This window comes from Rhincodon typus, unplaced genomic scaffold (assembly GCF_021869965.1).
Source record: "Rhincodon typus isolate 14 unplaced genomic scaffold, sRhiTyp1.1 hic_rhity00000953, whole genome shotgun sequence".
Taxonomy (NCBI): Eukaryota; Metazoa; Chordata; class Chondrichthyes; order Orectolobiformes; family Rhincodontidae; genus Rhincodon; species Rhincodon typus.
In genome coordinates, this window is record NW_025966591.1 from 544 (window position 1) to 25,445 (window position 24,902).

The 24,902-nt window shown below is 39.9% G+C and overlaps 1 protein-coding gene across 1 annotated transcript; it reads left to right on the top strand.

The window, feature by feature from the left end:
* Positions 1-248: 248 nt before the first annotated feature.
* Positions 249-24,902, top strand: LOC109932033 (germinal-center associated nuclear protein; the record flags this gene model as incomplete). The annotated part of the gene is made up of 18 exons (XM_048592276.1): positions 249-418; positions 2,394-2,506; positions 5,625-5,756; positions 6,254-6,367; positions 6,946-7,098; positions 7,246-7,401; positions 8,148-8,216; positions 11,053-11,187; positions 12,227-12,377; positions 12,536-12,794; positions 13,590-13,687; positions 15,304-15,694; positions 15,776-16,042; positions 18,992-19,118; positions 21,254-21,451; positions 23,100-23,241; positions 23,401-23,612; positions 23,928-24,902. Coding segments are annotated over 17 exons (2,858 nt in total), but the record flags the coding sequence as incomplete, so codon positions are not given.

Sequence of the window (24,902 nt, forward strand, 5' to 3'; positions counted from 1 at the left end):
ATACTCAGTATGCAACTTCTGTAAAGAGAGAAAAAGAAACAATGTTTAAAGTAAAATTTTGATGAACACTTGAATTTTAGCACTCTCAATTGCAGCTTTTGAATGTATTCTCTGTTTTTAATATCCAATTTTTTCACAGCTGGAGTATTTTCCGTATGTGTTTGAATGTAAATTTCTATTGTTTTGTAATCTGGCTCATTCGCTGTGCTAATGGATGATGGCAATTATAGTTTTTGTTACTTTTGTAGCTGTACCATTGGAGAACCAAACTTTAGCTCAAGAAATACCTGCTGTCGAACAGTTCTCTCTGCCGCCGCCATTACTTCAGGTTACTGCTCCAATGGTTGCGCTGGTGCCTGTCGTCTCTCAGGTGCCTGCTGCACCACCACCCAAACCTCAACCAGTCTATCCTGAAAAGGTACAGCCTGACTAGATCAGAACTGTGTTGTTAGCCTTCTTTTTGGAGGTCATGATCTTCCCCCAACTTGTGTTTGTGCTTGTGACTATTGATTTATTTTTGTTTCTCCATTGTTGGTTGTGTTTACAACAGAAGTCATTGTAATATTTAATAATCAGGCCCTTTCCACCAGTCTGTCTCTGTCTTTCTTGGGACTTTATAGCTCATGAATGTGTACTTAATGCTGTTGCGTAGGTTAAACCTTGTTGTAAACTTGCTGCGTGCCAAAGTTTCACAAATAACAAATCAGATGATGGCAGCACGATGCTATTGTTAGTTGAAGGAGAACAGTTATCCGGGATTCTGGAGGAGCCAATAGTTCTGCCAAGAGTGTAAAGACCATGCATTTTTATTTTTTCTGTATTTTTGTTGTGGACTGAAATGGGAAGGGTACTGTTTTCATCCCTGCTGGTTCAAGCAATGGGAACAGTCTGGTTACAGACAAGCTGGAGTCAGGGGTCTGTGTGTGAATGTGGTGTGTATATTTGCCAGAAGACATCCAATGTCCACAAGGACAGGAGCTGTCTCCCTTTCCTGGGCTGCAAGAACTACTTTTCAGCCTGAGAGAGCCTATTTATTTCCCCTTGAATTGCGGTGATTTTTAGTGAATAAGTCAGAGACCTTTTATAATTGTGAATCAATCAGCATGTGCCTCCTGCAAACAAGTGAAAATATCTGGAGAATGAGGATTGAGAAGTAGTGTTCTGATGAGCAAAAGGATTGATTCAGCAAATCCAGTGAACAAGCACCACTGAATAGCCTTCCCAGTCTTTCATCCACCCTTTTTTTTTGTGTATGCACGCAAGCATGTGTAAAGAGGGCGTTTGTAAGTGGGTGAGAGTTTTAAGTAGTAGAGTTATCTGTTGACGTTTTGTAGTTGTTTATGTGTAGTTAGAATTAGTTATTTGTAATAAATAGCAATTCACAAGGACCAAAACCTGGTTTGTGCTGCTTTTTTGGTCAATCTGGGCCTAAAAGCCGGGAAACCAGAGGAACTTTGCAAACTTTTAAAAAAAATCTTTAATTTTTTTTTATGATTCTGGGAATAGCAGGGCTGGCTAGTGTGCTACTCCAGTGAAGTATCACAAGAATACTTATGGGGTCTTTTTGAAAGACACCTGAACAGACAGACACACACACACTCCTCTTTAAGTGTCCTTTGACAGCACATTCAACAAAGTATCTCCCTCACTATGGCATAGAAATGTCAGCTTAGAGAATCATCTTGACACTTCAGCGAGGACAACTGACCTGGTTCAGTGGTAGCACCTCTCCCTCATCTTGAAACTAACATCTATTACGAAAAATTAATAAAATGTGATCCATATTGCAGGTTTTTACCTAAATATTTTGATCTCTGTCCTGGTTGTTGGGCATGTGTCTGTGTATCTCCTGTAGTGAGTGCCTCTGTTTGATCCTGTATGTATTTTAGGTTTGTAAATTCTTTGGAAAAACAAAAGTAAGGAAAATTATACATAATACCAGTTCAGTATTATAAAACACAGCAGTGGAGTTGTTCGATATGATCATTAGGCGGACAAAGTCAGAAATCACACGACACCAGGTTATAGTCCAACAGGTTTATTTGAAAGCATAAGCTTTCAGAATGTAGCCCCTTTGTCAGATGATGTATTCTTCACCTGACAAAGGGGCTATGCTCCAAAAGCATGACTTTGCCTACCTCAGTCCAACACTGGCTCCTCCACACCGTAACTAGGTGGAGTAGTGGGCTAATTGTTATTATAATTGTTTCTTATGGGTAAAATGCAAGAAATTCAAAAACAAATGAGGCACAACAAAATGTCCTAAATGTCAGGAGATACTCATTTTAAAGGTAAGTGAAAGGAGTAATGGATGAAGAGCTTTAAATCATTTCCTTTGTTTTATGATGGTTGTCTGTCCCCTGTTTCAGTGTTGTTTTTTTTCTCCCTTTCAGATGATAGTTGAAGTGGTCAAGGATGTGGTCAATGATATAGTGAAGGATGTTCTCCGTGTGGAGTGTAAAGAACTGGCGAAAGCAGGGACAGCTTTTGCTGTAGAGGCCATCAGGTAATAGGCTACTTCAGGCTGAACTGTTATCATTGGTGAATGGCTTGAAGAGTCACTTATATAAAATTTTTTTATGGAACAGAAGGAAGCCATTTGACCCATCAAGTCCATGGAGTAGTCTAATTTGTGTTATTCCCTTGCTCTTACCCTGTAGTCCTGCAAGTTTTTATTTCCTTGTAGTGTCCATCCAGTTTCCACTTGATGTCATTGATTATCTGTGCTTTACACTGTTTTGACAGCAGCAAGTTCTAGGTCATCACCAGTCATAACACACAAATTTTCTTCCTTGCATTCTCCTTGTATCTCTTGCCTGTGACCTTAAATGTGTTCCACTCCTCCTTGTAATATGACCTAAGGTAAACTGTTTTTCCTTGTTTACCTTATACAAATTTGTTTCCGTTTATGCATCTCGACCAAGTCATCCCTCAATCTGCTTTGAATGGCTTCAGCTTCTCTAACTTAACTTTGTAGCTCAAATTCCCATATGTGGATCCATTCTGGTAAATTTCCTTTGCTCCTTCTTATGAACCCTCACATCTTTGCTCAAGTGTGATGACTGAACGTGGATGCAGTACTCCAGTTGTGGTTAGTGCTTTTAAAAAGATTCCCATGATGTGGAGGTGTCGGTGTTGGACTAGGATGGACAAAGTCAGAAGTCACAAGACACCAGATTATAGTCCAACAGGTTTATTTGAAATCGCAAGCTTTCGGAGCTCTGCTTCTTAGTCAGGTTGAAGTCCGCTTCGACCGGCAGTTGGTGGTATCGATGGTAGCCATGATGTGCAGGTGCCGTTGTTGGACTGGGGTGGACAAACTAAGATGTCACACGACACCTGATGGCGTATTGCTCCGAAAGCTTATCATTTCAGATAAACCTGTTGGACTATAACATGATGTCGTGTGACTTCTGACTTTAAAAAGATTCAGCATAACCTGCTGCTTGCCTCATGAATACCTTAGCTGATCTCTGGTTACACTTGACACAGATTTGTGAAACAAATGTTCCATTCTCCTGAATTAACATTACTCACCTTTAGGAGCACCAAAAAGGTTATTGAAACTAGATAAGTTTCAAGTATTACATTATGGTAAGAAAACCAGAAAACAACATGTTACTTGGAAAATAAGCAATCTTGCAATTCAAATTGCATAAATCACAAAGTGCAACTTGGGGATATAAGGAAATATAAAACAAAACAAATACTTGAGTTTAATTTTCGAGGGATTGAATTGGAAAAAAGAGTTGTGATGTGCTAAAAATCTTGATTATAAAGTAGAGGATATTAGATATTTGGCTTTAATTCTATGACAGGGGACTTCTTTGAAGAGGTCAAAATAATTTTTGAACAGCAAGTTCAAACATAGTTTCATGGAAGCATGTGACTTCTGTTAAATGACCAGCAAGCTGCATGAAGAATTTGCAACTTGAACTTTATGACACTCAAAGACTGATGACCAAGGACCACTGTAGTGTTTCAATTGAGAGGAAGGGGTTCCACCTGAAAGTCAATTTCGGTTTGGAGGGCTTCAGGCTGTTAGAGGTGGAAAGAAGACTTCAGCTATTTTCGCAGCCTCAAAGTAGCCCAAGTCAGAGAAAACTCGGTACTTTGGCTGTCTGTATGCCTGAGAGAGAGTGAGTAATAAAAAGAGTCATATCTGGTGAATGTACAGAGTGTTGACCGAAAGGAACTAATCAGTCAAGAAATTTTAAGGCGATGATAGAAGTGATAACTTCTCTGGATGTAAGTAAGTGTAAAGGATATCACTGAGAAAAGGGCTGAATCCTTTTTCTGTTTATGGTCAGATATCTTTCATATGTATTGTTACTTGAGCTTATTACACAAACTAAATCAGGTACTCTTGTAAAACTTGCATTGATAACCCTGTATGAATGTTTGGGGATTGACCTCCACAGTAACCAAACTGCAAAAATTTAGCTTATGACTTATTGAGCCAGGTTTTCCTCAGATCTAACTTGTCCGGTATGCCAAGGAATTGGGATCATAACAGTTAAATTAACTTCTGTCCAGCTTGGATAAAGAATGCTTATGGTGCTGCGTGGATTTCTGTTTAGCGTATTCTAAAAACATTGTAGAGGCACAGGAGAGGCTGCAAAAAGAAAGAAACCAAATCTGAAGACAAAACAATTAAAGTATGAACAGGTTGTTCTTTAATAAAAAGTATAGCTGTTGTGCAGAGATAGCAAGAATGGCAGGTGCTGGAGTCAGAGACAACACACTATGGAGCTGGAGGAACACCGGGCAGGCTTCCTCAGAGGAACAGGTAAGTTGTCATTTCGATTCGGGACCCATTTTTGAAGGAGGGTCCTGACCCGAAACATCAACTTTCCTGCTCCTCTGATGCTGCCTGGCCTGCTGTGTTCCTCCAGCTCCATACTGTGTTGTCTGTATAGCCATTGTGCATGTGGATATTGTTTGAAAGACTAGCATTTCTTGACTGTCCTAGTTGTCTTTGAATAATGAGTGATTTGCCAGGCTATTCCACAGAGCAGTTGAAGATCTGGAGCCACGTATAAGCCGGACCATCGAAGGACAGCAGGCTTCTGAAGCAGATGTGTTTTTAAAACGATCCATAATGATTTCATGATCATCATTATCTTTTTAGCTATCAAATCCAGTTTCTGTAAAAATTGAATGTAAATTTTGTCACCTGTTTTGGTGGGATTTCTACCATGTCCCCAAGGCCTCCGGGATTACTAGTCCAGCCACATTACCATTTCACAACTGCCTCCCACCAAAGATCATGAGCATTTTGGAAAGGTTTAGCCAAAGTAGATGAAGCAAAACTATGTTTCCAGTTGTGTGGAACAGCCATATTGGCTGCCATCCAATAAGAGAATCAGCAAGAACTCAGGTGGAAAACTTGGAAGGAACACTAATAAAAATGTAGAAGTCAAGATCCCTTTAAATAAGTTTGAAGAGAGGAAATAAATGATTATGTTGATAGATATAAGCATGGAGAAAAGCTTGAACGGAGCGTACATTTTGGTGGATTCAAATGACCTGCATTTGTGTTATATAATTCATTCTGTGGAAGATTTGGCTTTTAAATGCCCACTGAATTTTGCCACGGGTGACATTGTTTTGTATTCTTCTAGTTTGTCAAACAGTTCGTCAGAGGAGCTGATTGCAGAAGTTACCACGGAGATGCTGATGCGGACTTCATCTGAGGAGCTTCAAGCAGAGAGACAGAGGATCGAGGATGAAAAGCGCAGAATTGAACAGGCCAGGTGGTGCCCTGTCTTTGTCACCTTCTCCAGCTCCATGCTTCCTACATCTCTATTCCAATTTGAGCTCCTTGAGCCTTCTGAATTTCTTGGTCCAGCCATTGGTGTATCACTGCTGCCTGGGCTCTGGAATTCAGTAATTAAACACTTCCACCTTTCACCCTGTCTTAACTGCCACCACCAAATCCCCCCACAACTGTCCTTAAAACCTAGCTTCTTGACTAATGATTTGGTTATCTGTCCTTTAAGTGCCTTGATGTTGGATCATTTTTTGATTAAACTTTGTGAAGTGCTTTGGATTTGTTATGGTTTTGTAAGATGAGTTAAGTGCTGGTTCTTGACTTTAGTTTGTGTTCAGGTATAAAAGGGTAGACCCCTGTAGACAGCAGTTTCTATTAGCTTGGATTTTCAAAATTTCAGTTTTATTGTGAGAGATGCACTAACCCTGACATGTTTTAAGCATGCAAGAGCAATCTTTTTGAATGTCCATTGTATTGCAGACTGAAGAAGGAACGGGAAGTATGGAAGAGCCGGTACAGTCAAGCACTGTGTGATGAAATTACAGAGCAAGTTGTGGATTACTCTATAAGAAAATGTGCCATTCAGGAGCTAAGGTAATGAACAGCAGACATTTAGAAAACTAAGGAAGAATGGAATTCTGCCTCTCATGCATGACTCAGCATTCGGGGATGGGAGGGCAACAGTTGGGGAGAGAACAGGAGTGGGATCAAGGAAGGAGCATGCAGAGGAGTGGGATTGAGGTGGCAGTGGGGAGAGAGGAGGACTGGATAGGTGGAAGAGGAGAGACAGAGGGAAGGGTGGTAGCTAAAAGTGAAGAAGAGGTGAGGAGAGCACTATGGGAGTGCGTGGGACTTGTGTGCAAGGGAGGAATGGGGCAGGACAGTGGTTAAGGAGAGGGTTAAGGAGACGAAGTGGGAGATGAATGGAGGGAGGGAATAGGAGAGTGACAGGTGAGGGAGGGTTTGTGTGACTGGTTGTGGAAACATGTGGATGCACATGGGGTTGAGGGCAGCAGTTTTCAAGGTTTGGACCGTGCTCCTGTGGAATTTTAATTTCTGGGAAGGTCAGGGTACTAGTGACACATGCAGTATGTCCCAATGTCTTCCTAAATTGCAGAACTTAATGTCATTTAGAAGTTGCCTGCCTTCAGCCTTCACTTTGTCTATTATAGGCTTGCAGTGGAGGAGGACAGGCGAGCCCAGATTAACCGCTGCTCGGCAGAGTTCTGCAGCTACCTCATTAAAGAAACGCTGGAAAGTGAGATCTTCCAAGTAGTGAAGGAGACTCTGCAGGAAGTGCATTGTTTCTGCAAATATTTAAAGAAGTAAGTGAAAGAAAAAGATCCAACTTTTAGAATTGTTGACTGCAGTGATAGAATAAAGAAAAAAAGACTTAACTTATTCGAAAAGCAGTCTATAAATTTTTCTTTTAAGTACCTTCAATGAATTCTTAACTCCAAATGTTCTGCTAGGTGGAGAGCTACTGCAGAGGCTCGGAAGCGCCTGAGAAAAGAAATGTGGACATTCCCAGCAGCCCCAGGCACGGCTGGCCCCAACTGCAAACTGAGTCCCCACCTGGTGAACCCAGATCTGCCCAACGATAACGATCTCAGCATGTCATGTATATGGTACTGTGTGTATAGAGTCAAAGCAAAAAGCAAAGCCTTTTGTCTAGCTTCTATGTTGGTGTTTACTCTCCAAACAAGTCACCTCCCCACCCCTATTCATCTAATGCAATAGACAGATCCTTTGCTTCTTTTGTCTGTGGTGCTTCTCCCTGAAATACGTTCACACTATTTGTCTTGCTGTGCCGCGGTGAGTTCGACAGTCCAACCACTCTGTAAGGTTAAGGAGGTTTCTCTTGCATTGCCAATTGGATTTACTCCTGGCTGTTCCATTTAGCACTTCAGCGTTGTGTTCCTGTGGCTTGGTCATGTGTTTCTTCAATTAGCTTCTGATTCCTGAAAGAATGTCCACACAGATATTTGTCTTGCTCTGATATCCTTCCTAAGCGAAATCGTGACCCCTCCTCCCATCCCACTCAAGTACTTGAATGCAGGAATCCTGTACCTGGCTGACACTGCAGCCAGCTGTGTTGTTGGTTGGTGTGTTTGATTCTTGATACTAAAGAGGACAACATTGCAGTGCAATAGTTAGAGACAGAAATGTTAACTGTTGGTCATTTAATCATCTGACACAGGCCTCCAGTTGTGCTGAAAACTTTGTTATGTAGTGGTTCCTGTAACCTGTCCATAATCCTAATAAGTACATTGTATTGTTGGAACTGAAACGGTGTATAATTCGGCATGATGAGAATAGAAAATACCTAAGGAACCTGTGACAAACATTTTTTTGTTTTCCCATTGTGTTGCAGGTTGCTGCAGAGGAGGAAGGAGACTGCTCATCAAATGAGGGTTCAAAACTTCTACCAGCAGCTCCTCTGGTACTGAAACATCTGTCATATTTTGTGCCATAACTTCAATGCAGATACCAATTATCATTTTCACCTTTCAGAGAGGATAGCACTGCACCGCTTACTCAATTGTCAATTTACAGACCCTACCCTAGCATTGTTCTGTTTATATAGCATGATTAACATATTTGGCAAATGGTGCTGACCTTTTGTATTTTTTTTTAGATGTTAGTTATAAAGGTGCTACTTAAATGTTATTAGCCAATCAGATATTTCAGGCAGGCTAAACAGTTGCTCAGAGTCATCTTCCATCCTCCCTTATCCACTGAATTGGTTTTCTTGCATTTGAATTCACCTGCTCAAAGTGTTAGTTCCTAAAACAAATTCCCAAACTGGCTGCAGTGGTTCAGAAACCTTGTAGGTAGCAATCTCTTGAGTAAATTATTGCTACAAATAAAGCTGACGTATATGTTGATACGTGACCAGATATAAAATTTAACCATTCATCAAATTATGTTGTTGGAATGTGTTTGAATCACCATGTTATTAAATATTGATTTCTGAAAAACATTGCAAAAATCTTTGGAATTGGCCAGGCCAGTTTCACATTTCAGGCTTTAGAAAATATTGTTGTTAATGCCCCCGCATTACACCAAGTTATGACATAAAGTGTGCAAATTGCATTTACAAAAGTATGTCCATTGAAAATTGAGGAGATTATACATGACTGAAGTTTGAGTGAATTGGCTGGAATGGACTGGGGAAGGTATTTAATAGAAAAGATAGTTGAGGAACAATGGCAGATTTTCAAGAAAATAGCTCATGGGCCACAACAAAGATGTATTCCAGTGGCGATGAAGGATTCTAGGGAGGGTGATAAGCAAACCATGGTTAACCACTGAAGTTAAGAATAATATCAAATTGAAATGAAAAACTTACAAAATGAAAGGATTAGGAGGTAAATCGGGGTATTGAGAAAAGTTTTAAAATCCAACAAATAAATAATAATGAATGGAGCAACATCTTAGAGAATGGAAATAATAATGGGGAGGCACGAAATGGTAGTATGGTTGTAAAATATTTTGCATTGGTCTTCCTGGTAGAGGACACTAATAGCATTCTAAAAATACTAAATAAGCTTAAATGGGGTGGGAAGTACTAAATAATTAAGGAACTGAAAGCAGGAAGGAAATAAACCCAATAACTATCACTAGAGAAAAAGTACTATGGCAACTAAATGGAGCTAAAGGCCAGTAGGTTCATGGACCTGATGGGATACATCCAAGAAATTAAGTAAGTTGCTGCAGAGACAGTGCATGCACTGTTAGTAATCTTCCAAGAATCCTTAGGTTCTGGAAAAGTCCCGAAGGATTGGAAAACTGCAAATGTAATATTCTTCTTCAAAAAGGAGGGAAACAAAAATCAGTTAACTATAGGCCAGTTAGCTTATCATCTTGTTGGAAAAATGTTAGTATCTATTATAAAGGATGCTATACTAGAGCATTTAGAAATACATAATATGATCAAGCAGAATTAGCATGTTTTAATGAAGGGGAAATCATGCCTGACAAATTTACTACAGTTCTGAGGACATACAATTAGGATAGATAAGGGGAGCCAGCAGATGTAATACATTTGGATTTACAAAGACTTTCATTAAAATCCCACACATGGCTACTTAAACTCCTGTGGTTTTGGGATAGAGGATTGGCTAACTATTGGAGGTCAGTGACTTGTGATAAAGGGGCATTTTCAGGATGACAAACTGGAGCACAGTGCGAAAGGAATCAATGCTGGGACCACACTTAGTTATAATGTATGTGACTTGGATGATGGGAGTGACTGTAGAGTTTGTGGATGACACAAAAAGATGGGAAGCTAAACCGTGAGGATGACGGAATAAATCTACAGACCAGTTAAGTGATTGGGCAAAAACTTGGCAGATGATGTATAATGTGAAAATGTGAAGTTATGCACTATGGCAGAAAGAATAGAAGAGTTGAATTATTCAATTGGAGAAAGAGTGCTGAAAGCTGGGGTACTGAGGCATTCGGGAGTCCCAGTGCATGAATCACAAAGCTAACATCCAAGTTCAGCTGGTAATAAGGAAGCATGTGGAATTTTGGCCTTTATTTAAAAGGACAAGGAGTATAAAAACATGGAGATTTTGCTAAATCTATGCAAGGCACTAGTCAGACTACATCTAGAATAGTGTGAACAGTTTTATCTAAGGCAAAGATATACGAGCTTTGGAGGCAGTCCAAAGAAGGTTAACTATTTTGATCCCCAGGATTGGAGAGGTTTTCCTAAGAGGAGAGGCTGAGTAGTTTGAGCTTATACTCATTGGAGTTTAGAAGAATGAGAGGAGACCATGTTGAAGCATATAAGAGCCTTAGGAGGGTATATGCTGTGTGATTGTTTCCCCTTGTGGGAGAGTCCAGGATGAAAGAGTAAGGGATCACGCATTTAAGACAGATGAAGAGGAAGTTGTTCTGAGGGTAGTGAATCTGTGGAATTCTGTACCACAGAGGGCTGTTGAGGCCTCAGAGGCTATTAAGTATATTCAGGGTGAGATAGACAGATTTTTAATTAGTAAGCAAATCGATGGTTTTGGGTAAAGGCAGGAAAGTGGAGTAAAGGATGATTGGATCAGCCATGTTTGAATTGAATGAGGGCATAGACTCGATGGGTTAAATGGCCTACTTCTACTCTTGCATCTTATGGGGAAATCTTTCTGCAGACAGAGTTGATGAACAGTGTCGTTTTATGTAAATTATTTAGTGAGTGCTCATATGGGCTCCATATGATGACCATGAAGCAAGATGCAGCAGTTATTCTCACATCTGAATTTTAATTCCACTTTCAGTGAAGCTGCCTGGACTCCTTTGGATTTGTTCACATTGGTGGCAGATAACTTCCCAACTCGTCAAGAGAGAATCTTCTGGAAGGTTGTTCTGCTGTTACCAAGTGATGATGAATATGCACTTAGTGATAACAACAGGTAAGAAAAGGCTTCTGAATCTTTTGTCTTCCTGAATCTTTGTATCAAATATTTTATTAAATGTCAGCAATTTTGCTGACCTAAGGTAGTTATACCATCCAACAAGTTGTAAACTTATGCACAGATTCTGCTGTTTCCATTTGACTAGCTGCTTGAGCTGATACAGGTCTTAAAGGTGATATTTGTTTATTGAGGTTATGGCTCCTTCCTGCATTCCCTGTCTGTGGAAGCCAGGTTCACTTGCAGCAGAGAGGGAGATGACTGGTTGGTCATCTACATTTGGTTTCTTCTTCTTCCTGCTGCCTAGACTGAGATTAATCCTCTACCTGGAACATTTCATCACTAATTAACTCAAACTGAGCTGAATCAAGTGGCCACTGGAGCGTATTAACCTAATGTTAAAATTAGGATTCAAGGATAGAAACCTTGTTTCTCTCTTTGTTTTACGTTCCAGCCTGGAGAGTAGAGTCCAGCTGAAGTGTTCTCATGATAGTTTGCCTGAGATCAGCAAACTCTGCACAGATCTTTGTCTGCAAAGTTCTACCTTGTACCAACAAATTAAGTGGAGGAACATTGCTTTGAAATTACTGTGGAATTTGTGAAAATAGGCTTGTGCTCGAGCATTTGTGGTGCTGTGGAACAGAGATTTAGTGAGATTGTAGGACCTATTCTATATACCGGCACTTAAATTGACACTAATTTTACGCATTGCTGGTGAGTGGACTATGTGATGAGTAAGTTAGCAGCTATCCATTTCTTTCATGCTAACACAGCCAGATGATGCCAGTGTGCTGGCATTTCGTACAGATTGAAGTGCCCCGAGCCTGTTGTGCAGTTGCAGAATTGTAGTGATCCTCAGACCATATATCTATTGTTTTGTGACTAATGACTAAGTAATTTAGTTACAAAATCTAAAAAAAAGTTTGCAGTTTGCTTTGAACTTATTAGCCCTAAATATTTCTTTTAGTCATTTTAAAAATTTAAACCAATTAAATCTTTTTTTCATATTGTTTTGTGGTTAAATGCTTTTCGTTTTAAGAACTTTGATTGATTGGCTGAAAGCAAAATTCCAAGGACCTGAAAGGCTGGATGATGCTGCAGATGATGCTGATAATGTCATTCAGACACACCTATGCAAAGCAGTGAAGAGTGATGAAGGAATTGATGTACTTGTGCATATCTGTGTTAAGGTAAGGGCCTCACCCACCCAGCTTTTGAAAGATTGTATAAATGTAACAGTTTTTTGAAGTTTTCTTGGAAAGGTTCAGTAACATTTCATTGTTCTTTCAGAAGTTACATTAGCGTCTGGTTCACTCAAATTGTGATCTGTGTTTTTTTTTAAAATCAGTTGACTAAAGGCCCTCTAAGTGACACAGATGTAGATGCAATGGAACAGCGGAAGGAACTGCTGGGAACAACTGCTCTGATCCTCTTGCTACCAAATCGAGAAGAAGGCACTGACCAGGAGGAGGAGGAAGTGTATTGGCTCTCAGCAATGCTTCAAGTCAGACAACTTTTACAAGCTAAACCTTTAAATCCTGCAGTTCCACTGGTCATCCTTGTTCCTTGTGAAGAAGCATCATTGAATGAGAAAGAGGTGATAGAAGGTGAGATCTGGAGCCAATATTGTGAATGACTAGTAGATTAATGAAAACAAACTGAGAACTTGAAACATTATTCTTAAATTTGAGTGATCACGATTTCTAACAACTGTAATCATAAGAAATTATTTGAGCAATAGATTTAAAACACCATTTAACATCTCAATCTCAGTGTTTAGCCAGCATATCTAGTTTAAAATAATCTCTGCCATCAATCTCAGCTAACCCCCCCGCCATTTCTGAAGAAGAGTCTAGGCCCAAAACGTCAGCCTTCCTGCTCCTCTGATGCTGCTTGGCTTGCTGTGTTCATCCAGCTCTACACCTTGTTATCTCAGATTCTCCAGCATCTGCAGTTCCTACTATCTCTGAAACAATTTTAACCCCACTGCGAAGCCTCTTCTAAGGATGCCTACCCTGAAGAAGTTACCCTCCTCCCTCCGGAAAAACCTCAGCGGATCTCTCTCCCACTGCAACTCTCTCGTAAACCCCCCCATTTCTGAAGAAGGGTCTAGACCCGAAACGTCAGCCTTCCTGCTCCTCTGATGCTGCTTGGCCTGCTGTGTTCATCCAGCTCTACACCTTATTATCTGTAATTTTGTGTCCCATCCATTACGTTGATCTGCTCATAAGAAATTCAGATGACAGTGACAGCACTACTTTTGACATTCATAAGGCTTTTTATCTGTTGCAGGAACTCTATCCAGCTACATTATTCTGTGGCACAGGCAACAGATGCTTCAATGGAGCTGTTATGCAGTGCATGTACAAGTAATTGATAGAAATGTTTATTTTTTTTTCAAGGTCTAAAGCTTGAAGCGCTGGTGGCCACTCACCTTGTGTCTGAGTTTTTGATTATCCTGATCCCAGGAAAAAGTAACTACCTTCAGGGATCAAACAGGGTAAAATTTCAATATTGTGTTACAGATCTTTAAAATTGACTTATTGAGACTTAACAGAGGAACATCTTAAGTATTGGCTTATCATTTAGGTGTCGGCTTGACTTTGAGAGTCAGATGGTTGCAGATGTAAGCCCAATTCCAGGACCTTTTTAAATTCTTCTCCTCTTATAAAATATTTCCATGACTTTATCTCTTGTCAGGGTATTTAAGATGGAACGGAGGAGGTTAATTGATAAACTAATCAATTTAGTGTGGATAAAACCCTTGGTCCAGGTAGGTTGTATCTGTGCATGTGAAAAGAAATAGGGAAGAGCTATCAAAAGTACAATTGCATAACTATAACAATCATATACTTGTGGGCCAGCAGCTGCAGGTTAGACTCCCACACCAGGACTTGTTTGAAGATGGATTTGAAATGTGACAAAATAAGTTATCAGCCTGTATATCGTTCCAATATGCCTGCTGGCAGGCAGCTTTCTTGGTTGGCTGTCCTGCAGAAAACAATGGCAACCGCTGCAGTATGTTGCTCATGAGTGTGGACCAATCCAGCTGAAGTCCATTGATCTAACCCTCAAATGAAGACAGGCACTCAATTGTGTGGCAGTTTGGCGGGAAGAACAAGGAGACTGTATTGTTCCTGAAAAATAAGTGCCTCAGTTAAGTAGAGACTTGAAAGGATCTGGAGATGCAGTTACACAAATCACTAAACTATGAACACATGAATAAGACATTTTCTCAAAATAAAACAAAGCCAAGGGATTAATTGAAAAGCAGAGAAGCTATGTTAAACTTGTATGCAACCTTGAATTGGATGGACCACACTGAGAGTGCTGTGAACAGTTCTCCCTGTATCATGTCAAGGATATAGTTCAAGAAAGCAGCTCATCACCATCTTGAGGGCATTTAGGGATGGGCAATGAATGCTGGTCCAGCCAGTGATGCCTGTGAATGGGAATAAAAAAGCTGAGTTTGAGAGTTCTGTAAATATGATAGTTTGTGGAACATCAGCCACAATAAGGGCTTGCTTGTCTATGGTTCTGTCTTGTTCCATAACGTGCTTCATTGGTAGAGGTTTTTGTATTTGGCTAGTCAATTCCCAAGGAAGAAACTCACCAGGGTAACTAGGAATGGGCAATAAATGCAGCAATAATCACAAACTAAAATATGGGACAAAACAATCCATTTTGAATAAAGATGGTAGATCTTACTTAACATTGTTTGAAAGTAGCTCCTCTGATCACGAGGATGATTTGTATTTCTTTTCCCACTGCAGCAGATTCATCTTACTCAAATAATAGGGCTGTAATTCCAGAATTGCTTTCTTTATGCAGTGTCGGATCATTACAGAGCTGTTGTCTGCAGGGCCCATTTAATCTGGACAAGGACTGGTTTTTCAATATAGTTTTACGTCTGGTTAACAGATAAATACTGTAGCAAAAGGTTGCTGAAATGTAATGGTATGGATTTTATGTAGTGACACCTTTTCATTTGATCTTTGACTCTCCCCATCCTTTTTTGCAATAAATAAAACATGTAGAAAATAATATTTCCAGCACTTTGTGTTTTTCTTAGCATTTTACAGTGAGGTTTAAATATATGGATGTAATTTCTCGTAGGTCTCTGAAGCTGTAAGGTGGCTGGCCTCGCGTTGTCCGTCACCACCGGAGCTTTGCTGCCAGACTCTGATCCAGTTCATTGAAGACGGGCTGTGCCGAGAGTTTAATGACCAGTTTTACAATGATAAATCTGAAAGGCAACTGGCTGCATTGCCTTCCCAGAGCCCCAGCTTCATCATTGAGTTTTATAACGATGTGCTGCGTTTCCTTGCAAAAGTAGTGTCCTCCGAACAACTGTATAACCTTTCTTGGCCAGTTGCTGAATTCTCTGGACCTGTTGCTCATGAAATATTGGCACACAAAGAATGGAATTCCAATAACCACCTGACCTGGCTAAGAAAGGCAGTTCTGTCTTTTCAACTGCCAGTGATGGATCTAACTCCCTTGCATGGTAGGAATATAACCTTCTATAAGATGATTCCACACTCTTGGTGGCCACATCATTGACAATGCTGTTTTCTATTCCTCATAGCTCCATGGGTTAAGGTCTGTGATATGATCTTCCAATACGTATGTCAGGTCCCAGTATCACAACAAACACGCCCACTGCTGCTTTCAAGGATTGAGCACGTCCTGAACAGAGTCCATAGCAAATGGAGAGACAGCTATCCATTGATGTTGGAAGCCTCGATTGATGAGGGGCCATTGGTTTCAGAAATACCTTGGGATGAAATTGTTCTCATTTGCATTGACCATCGATTGAGAGAGTGCATAGCTTCGAACCTACCTTGTGCTTCAGGTTAGTCATGTCTCTGTTTTACATTTTTATTTTAGAATGGTCTCATTCTTGTAGCATTATAGTGGATTGTGAGGTTGAGGAGCGAAACATAGAGAAAAAGAAATCAGGACCTTGCTCATCTCCTGTTTTAGGGTTTTTAGAAACTGTATTCTGATCGTGGCTGAAATTATGTTATTTGAGAACAGAAATGGTTTGGTGTTTTATGCTGTTAGTTCATTGTGAGGAACAGATGACTATAAATGTATACAAAGCAACTCAGTAACTGAAATAAAATATTTGCTTTGAAATAATTATTGATCCAGGAAATGCAGTACATATTGTGTCAATGGATTTTCTGGAGGAAATGTAAAAAAATCGCCATTCTTATCTAACGTAGGGTAATACAAACAAATGGACAAAATAAAACTAAGTATGGATGTAAGGTTAAAGAGAGGACATAAACAATGAATATAAAATTTTAAAAAGTGCAGGAGAGACTTGTGAAATCTGATGTGTAACTTTTGAAAGTAGGAGTTTTTTAAAGGTGTATGGGATTCTGGGTTTTAATTATGGCACTGAATCCAAGCACAGGTAAAACTGAACCTGTTCAAGTGATTGATTCGGTTGTGGTTGTAACCAAGTCAGCTATTTGGAGTGTAGTACTTGAGAAAGGATGTGACTACCATGGGGAGGAATTAGAAAAGAATCATCAAGATATTATCAGAAATGAAGAGGTTTAGCAATGAAGAGACATTGGAAAAACTGAGCCTCATCATAAAAACGAACAAGGTTAAGAGATGTAACTGTTGTTCGAAATTGAGATGTTTTAATCAGGCATAAATTGGTAACTTGATGACTTAAAATCATATCTTTTTTATGTAGAGGAGCGTTTGGATGTTATAAGATTATGGAGAAAGAACAAGAGGAAGTGAGACTTAAGTTAACACCCAATTCAAAGCATCAACACCTGCAACCTCCTTTTGTGCTATAGTTTCCTATGGTCAGACCTCCTCACCAAACACTTGAATTTGTCATCACAAAAGCAGTTTAACAAAATTTGAAAGCAAGCTTTATTGGGACAAATAATAAAGCAATTGCCAGTTTCATGAAGTTTCCCCTCCTGCCTCTGATTTTGTAAAGACCCACCCACAATTGTTTTCCTTTTCTCTGAGAGTTGTGATATTTATGAACAGAACATGATTTATCACTTCAGAGTATAATATGTGGAAAATGCATTTCCTTGCTGCCACATCCCCAGGTCCAACTTCGATGTCTAGAAATGTTACAGCGCAGAACGAAGTCATTCAGCCTATCATGTTTATGTTGACTCTCCAAATAAGAGTCTCGCCTAGTGCCATTCTTCTATCTTCTCCCCATAACCTAGTGCATTGCTGCTTTTAAATTCACCATCCAGTCTTCTTTTGAAGGGTTGGCTTGAAGCAGCCACCACTACACACTTGGGTACTGCATAACTGTAACCATTTGCTGTGTGGATAAAGTTTTCCTCATACCTCTTTTCTCCTTTTTCTAAGTATTTTAAATCTGTGCCCCTCATGTTCTCGATCCTTCCATGAAGTGGGAACACTTTCACCCTATTTACCCCGCCCAGGCCAGTTATGATTTTAAAAACTTCAGACAGATCTCCTCAGTCATTTCTTCAAGGAGAACAGCCCCAGCTTCTCCAACTGAAATTCCTCAACCTTGGAAAAATTCTCATAATGCACACTGTCCATTGCCTTCACCATATGACCACAAGGCCATAAGAGATAGGAGTAGGAGTAGGCCTTTCAGCCCCTCAAGCATTCTCTGCTATTCAATTTGATTTCCAGCCTCGGGCAACTGTGTGTGTGAAGTTTGCACGCTCTCCCTGTGTATGCGTGGTGTCCTCCAGGTGCTCTGGTTTCCTCGCACGGTCCAAAAATGTGAAGGTTAGTTGGATTGGCCATGCTAAATTGCCCATAGTGTATAGGGTGGGAAATGCAGGAGTGGGGTAGGGGGTGGGTTACTCGATGCAGGGTCGATGTAAACTCGATGGGCTGAATGGCCTGCTTCCACACTGTAGGGATTCTATTCTATGATCTGATATTCTTCATGTCCACTGTCATGCCCTTTCACCGTAACCCTTGATTCCCCTACTGATCAAGAATCTATCTCCACCTTAAATATACACAAGGACCTGCAGCTCTCTGGCAAGGAGTTCCAAAGGCATTAAACCATTTGAGAGAAGAAATTCCTCCTCATCTCAGTCTTTAATTAGCATTCCTTTATTCTGAGACTATGCCCCTTGGTCCTGGATGCTCCAATGATGGAAAACATTCTCTCACCATTTATCCTGTCAAGTCCTTACAAATCCTATATGTTTCAATGAGATTATCCATCTTTATTCCAAAATGGACAACTTCACATTTCCCATATTACACTTTTTTTGCCAAATTTTTGCCCACTCACTTGACCTATTAATAGGTCTCTGTAGACTGTTTGTATCCCTCTTGCAACCTACCTTTCTACCTATTTTTGTGTTTTGTGCAAATTTGGCTAAAGTATATTTACTTCCTTCCACCAAGTTATGAATAAATATTGTGGACAGTTGCAGTCCCAGCACTAATCCCTCTGGAACCCCACTGGTTGCCAGCCTGAAAGAAAATCCCTGTATCCCCATTCGCTGTTTCCTGTCAATTAACCAATTCTCTATCCATACCAATATACTACCTCCAATGCCTTGGGCTCTTATTTTATGACTTAACCTTGTACCTTGTTGAATGCCTTCACATCTTTCTGAAAGTGTGGCACTGAGACTGGGTGCAGTGCTCCAGGTGAGATCAAACTACTCTCTCGCAAATTCCCTTGGTCCCTGTCTGAATTTTTGTAATGGGAAAAATGAAGTATGTACAGGAGGAATTCCTTTTATTTGAGCTAATGTACACATCTTTGCTTTTTTCACATTAATAGTTTTCATTCTTGTTTCTCAAGCTGTAAGTGAAGATGGTCAGATCCTGGTCTATTATTTTCAGGACGATTTGAAAAAATACAAACGGCCTCCATTGTGGGAACAGGCACGATCAAATACCCAGATGGAAATCCAAGATGCCTGTCAGAGGTAAAAGAGCAAAATATTAGTATAACAATCTACTTTCCTGCCTGAATGCTTTTTATATATGAACTGCATTGTTCAGATTATAATTTATGTGACATGCATTATATTTAAGAAAGGAATTCAGAAGGAGTTATGAGCAAAAGATACATTTGTTCCCTTCACACTCGACTTTTCTGGATATCCTGCATTATTAACATCTGTTTTGGTGATGACCAATCAAGAGAGTAACATTTAATTTGTTTTTTTTTGCAGTCATAGTTTTGTCAAAGTTGACAAATAGAAAATAAATCATTGACTTCTGCACTTTGGAAAGACAGCATACTTTCTGTGCTAAACATGTTTGATCTTAATTTATGACTTGCCTCACATTACTGCTGTGCACTCGCTATTTTATACGCATTTAGAAAACACATTGGAAACAGTGTACCCGATTAAGTTGTTTGTATGTTCACATTATTATGAATGCTCTACGTTGACCGTATCTGAGAAATTGGTATTTTCAATGGGGTTGGGGTTTTGTGTAAGTGTGATCCCATTACGTGACAAGTAAAACTATGGAACACCCTTGAAGCATTTTTATTTTTTGGAACTGTGAACAGATTCTTTGAACTTGTTGTGGAGCAACTTGCCAGTTTGTGGGGAACTAAGGACTCCACAAGGTGAATACAGTACAAGGAGAGCCAATATACCCATGAATAGTTTTAGTGCAGGCTTTTCTTGATTTGCCTGGGCAAATAGAGCTGCCTTGGACACTTCTGTGATCTTGTTTCTAACCACAGGAATCTGGCGAAAAATTAGTTATATAACAGTGACAAACAAACTCAGTGGTCTTTGATTTTAATGGAAATGAAACAATGGTGGTTTGTTCTTCCTCAAATCACTAGTTAAAAAGGATCTCTGCTACTAGTGGGATGAAATTGACTTTGTCTTGTTTTTCATTCTAAACCAGTGGCTATGATTATAAGAAATAGCAACAATTAGGAAAGGTTACTCATTTCTCAAACTCGGTAGGAACAGTGGTTAGCACTGTTGCCTCACAGCGCCAGGGACTCTGGTTCGATTCCACCGCCAGGTGACTGTGTGGAGTTTGCACATTCTCCCTGTGTCTGCGTGGGTTTCCTCCCAGGGGCCAAAGATGTGCAGGCTAGGTGGATTGACCATGCTAAATTGCCCGTAGTGTTCAGGGATGCAGAGCTTAGGTGGCCAATAGGGGGATGGGTCGGTGTGGACTTGTTGGACATAGGGGCCTGTTTCCACACTGTAGGGATTCTATGATCTATGATCATCCTGAAAACATTAATTAATGTCGCAGAATCTTAATTAACGTAAATCAATCAGACTTATTGAGCCTGCATTAACTGTGATTCTGGACATGTTACAATTCTGTTCGGAAATGGTTTGTGTAGTTATCCCTTTATAACTATATAATATCGTTATTCAGCCCCTTGGTGGAGCTAAAAGGCATTGCGTATTTAGTGAAGGACACCAAGCAAATGACAAGTGGTTATGGATGCTGCCCAGTAGGGGGACCCAGTAACAGTTATTTATCTGCCCTTTTAAGTGGTGCTTTGAGGAACAGTAGCTGGAGGGTAGGTGGTCAGTGGCAGAGGGGTGGTAATCGGCAAAGTGATGAAATGGAACAGCTCAGGTAATTAATGACTGATGAATCAGATGATTTGACAGTCTCCCACTGTAGATGTTGATGTGTCATCTGGTTTGAACATTTGCCTCTTGGCTCATATTTGCTGTTTGTCTAGACTAAGCGAATTACGCATTTGGATTATGAGAACTGGTGGTCCAGATTCTCAGTACTTTGTGAGACTTATCGACTATTGTTCTCAATGTATTTGTTTAAGACACTTGCACAGAGATGTTTGTACTTGCAACAGTTACTCAGCATTACCCATTTACTAGCGAGATGATAGGTTTTGTCTAGGACCAGAAATGAGCTAATCTGGATAATGATGGCCAAACAATGGGCAACTTTATGAATGGATTAGAGTCATTATATGCTGTTCATGTAGCTTAGAATTTCAGAAGCAAGCTTTACTGTGTTGAATAATATAAAGTGTTGTAATCCGTAAATCTTTTCCTTCACTATCATGGGGATATTGTTATTTTGTCATATTGTTTTCCAGGTTGCCACAGGAACAGGTATACCCTTCAGTTAAGCAGAGATCAGAAAATAAATCATATACTGTGAAGGTCAGTTCTGAAGAAACCCTTCAGGACAGGACTCTTTCTGCTTTGGATGTTACCCGTACTTCTACAGCAGCAGAACTTCTACCAGGGCGACTGCTTTCTGAAATTCAAATGGAAAAAGAGGAGAATAAAAGGTACAATAATGGAGAAATGTGGGAAATAAACAACATGCTTTCTGAAAATGACATGGCTTCTAAAGAAACAAAGCAACAGTGAGGCAACCTTTGAAGTGGAAATGAAATTTGCATTAGTGAAGTTATGACAATTTGAACAGCACTGATAACCCTAGACCATTGTGATCACCCATTAGGAAAGGGCATTCACACTCGCTCCACTATTCATGGGATTGCTGCAAAAATTAACAATCAAATTTACTCAATCACTAGTTTACCTACCTGATGAACTAATTAATAGAATATACCAGTCATGTTTCAGTACTTAGCAAGGAACTACTGTTAACTATAAATTAGTGAACTGTAACCTGAGGCAGTCTAAATATAACCTACCAACTTATAACTCTCTAACTTAAACTGTAGCCCTTCTTAAACCACTAAACACAGATGTAGACAGACACAGATAAACAAACAAATATAAGGGTGGCATGGTAGCTCAGTGGTTAGCACTGCTGCCTCACAGCGCCAGGGACCCGGGTTTGATGCTACCCTCGGGTAACTGTCTGTGTGAAGTTTGCACATTCTCCCCGTGTCTGTGTGGGTTTCCTCCAGGTGCTCTGGTTTCTTCCCACAGTCCAAAGATGTGCAGGCTAGTTGGATTGGCCATGCTAAATGGTAGTGTTCAGGGATGTGTAGATTAGGGGAATGGCTGTGATGCTCAGTGGGTCGGTGTGGACTTGTTGGGCTGAAGGGCCTGTATCCACACTGTAGGGATTCTATGGATGAAGAATGAAATGTTGGGGTAACACAATTCAAAAGAACCAGTCCACTGGATTCAATGAGGTGTCCTTTGGCTCCTTCCAAGTGCTTCTGACCTCCATTCTTCATCTTCGAAGTTACTTCAGTTCCTTACTGTAGACAGAAGAAGGTTGGCACACTAGTTATTCAGTCTGTATTACCGGTTTGAGGCAGTAGCTTATAGGCAAATGATGAAAGAGAATAGTTAAGTATCTTTTGATTCTTTGTTACTTCTCTATAAAGAGAGGGGAGGATGCTGTCTTTTCAGAATCCTGGAAACTTTCTGAAGCTGTATAGTTCAGACACTTGGCTTCTGGGCAGGTGGACAGCCTATCAAAGTTGTTGTCATGCTGACCTCCTGACTGCCATGACTGGTCATGATTAAAAAACCAGTCGAAAAACCAGTTTCTGTCTTTGGGCAAAGCTGCCCTGAACACAACCACAGTGCTGATGAGTCCAGCAAGCCTCCCATACTCCTTGAGCACTACAACCACGTTGGAAGTTGGGAATTTCATCTACTGAAATTTCCTGGTTATATATTGTTATAATTTATTGAATCATCAGCACTATATTTTAGAGGAGAAAATTTGAAATGATAGGTAGAATAGATTCAAGGACTCACAATTCATTAAGGACTGGACAGACCTAAAAATGAGTAATTTGAACTTATTGCTAGCCTCTGTGAAGCCCACTTGTTCATCTTGTGGGCAGCAAAGACTTGACTGCAGTGATTCATATGCAGGAAGTGCCCCCCTTTGTGCTCCTGTACAAACAAACAACCTTTCTCTACCTCCCTGACTTAAAGTTAACTGTAATTACACCATACAAAATGTTTGTAAGACATAATTTTGTGTTTGTGTTAATTCTCTAGATGTGAGGAGCAACTGCATCGCTGGCTGGATGGGGGCCCATTGGATTCAATTGCTTTCCCTCTTTACCTCCCACAGACTTTGGTTTCTGCTGATAAAGTTGTTGTCCCCATGCACCGAGTGTCTGCTGTAATCACACCACAGGTTTACTAATACTCTTATCATTGCTACCTTAGAGAGTTTGATAGTGCATTTTTTGTTTTTCCAGAACAGTTGATTTGCTTTTCATTCCTGTAGCTGTTATATTTGAGATCAGAATCTTAATCCTGTCTAATCGTGCTGTTTATATCTGTTTCATCTAAGGAGGACGCTAATAATGGACACAGAAAGGATATCAGTATGAATAAGTCCGATTGGCTGAACAATTCAACAATGACCTTATCAGACAAACTGAAAGAGTTTAAAACGTTGATCCAAGCCAGTCAAGAGGAAGAACTGGTTTGTGAACGTCACTTGTCTCTCTTACTAGATGTAGCTGACACCTGATGGAGCTGGCAGACAAGCCTGTGTTTGAGGTATACTATACACACTGCTTGAAGTGAAGCTTCACTGAAGTTTGAGAGCTTTTCTCCTTTCCATTGTTCTACCCTTGCAAATGTGCATTCAGTATTTGCTGCTGCCAATAACATGATATGATTTAATCTACAACTTCATACACCAGACAATGTTTTAATTGGATTTTATTCAAATTACTCCCTACTATTTCTGGAACATTTCTTTCTTTTGCTACTGAAACCTTTTACTTTGCAGAAAATCAACTTTGCACCTGCATGTCTTCTTAAAACTATGTTTATTATTGAAATGTGGTAAGATGTCACCTTGGTTTGCAGGTTTTTCATTCCAGTGAAAGGAATTGCAAGATATTTTCAACGATAACTTGAAAGCCCAAGAATAAAATCTGTAGATACCATGCAAAATAAGGCAGCTGTGACCTTCTCGGATCATTTTATCCTGTTTCAGAAAAATAGGAGACAAAAACTCCAGTTCAAACATGTTGTTGCACTGACAGATTTAAAAGGAACTGAAAAGTTTATCTGTCTGGTGTTTTGTATTATGTAACTTCTTGTATGACACCACATTATAGACTTTTAAAAAGCGTAGCAACTTCCCAAAAGGAATATAAAAGACATTGTTATCATGATGTATGTTACTCCCCTATTTAGAGTTTTAAGCTCCTTTTTCAAATGTGGATAAACTGTCACACATGTTTCTGGATACTTGTTCTCATTCCTTTCCAGTAAAGGATTAGGTACATGTAAAAATTCAGTTTATGTCTGTATTCTTTAACTGACATGGGAATTATTTTTATATAATGTATGGTAATGCTTTAAGCATAATTAAAATGTTTGATCTTGCATCTATTTGAAATGACTGGCTGTTATCTGGTACGGCAAATGAACAGGAGCAAGTGATCACATGGTGGTTCCAAGGTGCAATTTGTTACACTCTCCAGGCTGATGATTTGTATTAATTTGTATCCGTTGGCTGGCTCTGTGTAGTCTGATATTAAGCGCAAAGACCGAAAGAAGTGTGGATGCTGTAAATCAGAAACAAAAACAGAAATTGCTGCAGAAGCGTAGCAGGTCTAGCAGCATCAGTGAAATGTCAAATTTGAACTTTCCAATTCTGTCTCTCTTTTTCAGCTCAGAGAAAGGGTCACTCAACCCGAAATGTTAATTCTTGATTTCACCACAGATGCTGCCAGACCTGCTGAGCTTTTCCGCCAATTCCTGTTTTTGTTTCGGATGTGAAATGTGATATACAACTTGTCTGGAGATAACTGGCAATAAACCGTTATTAGATAA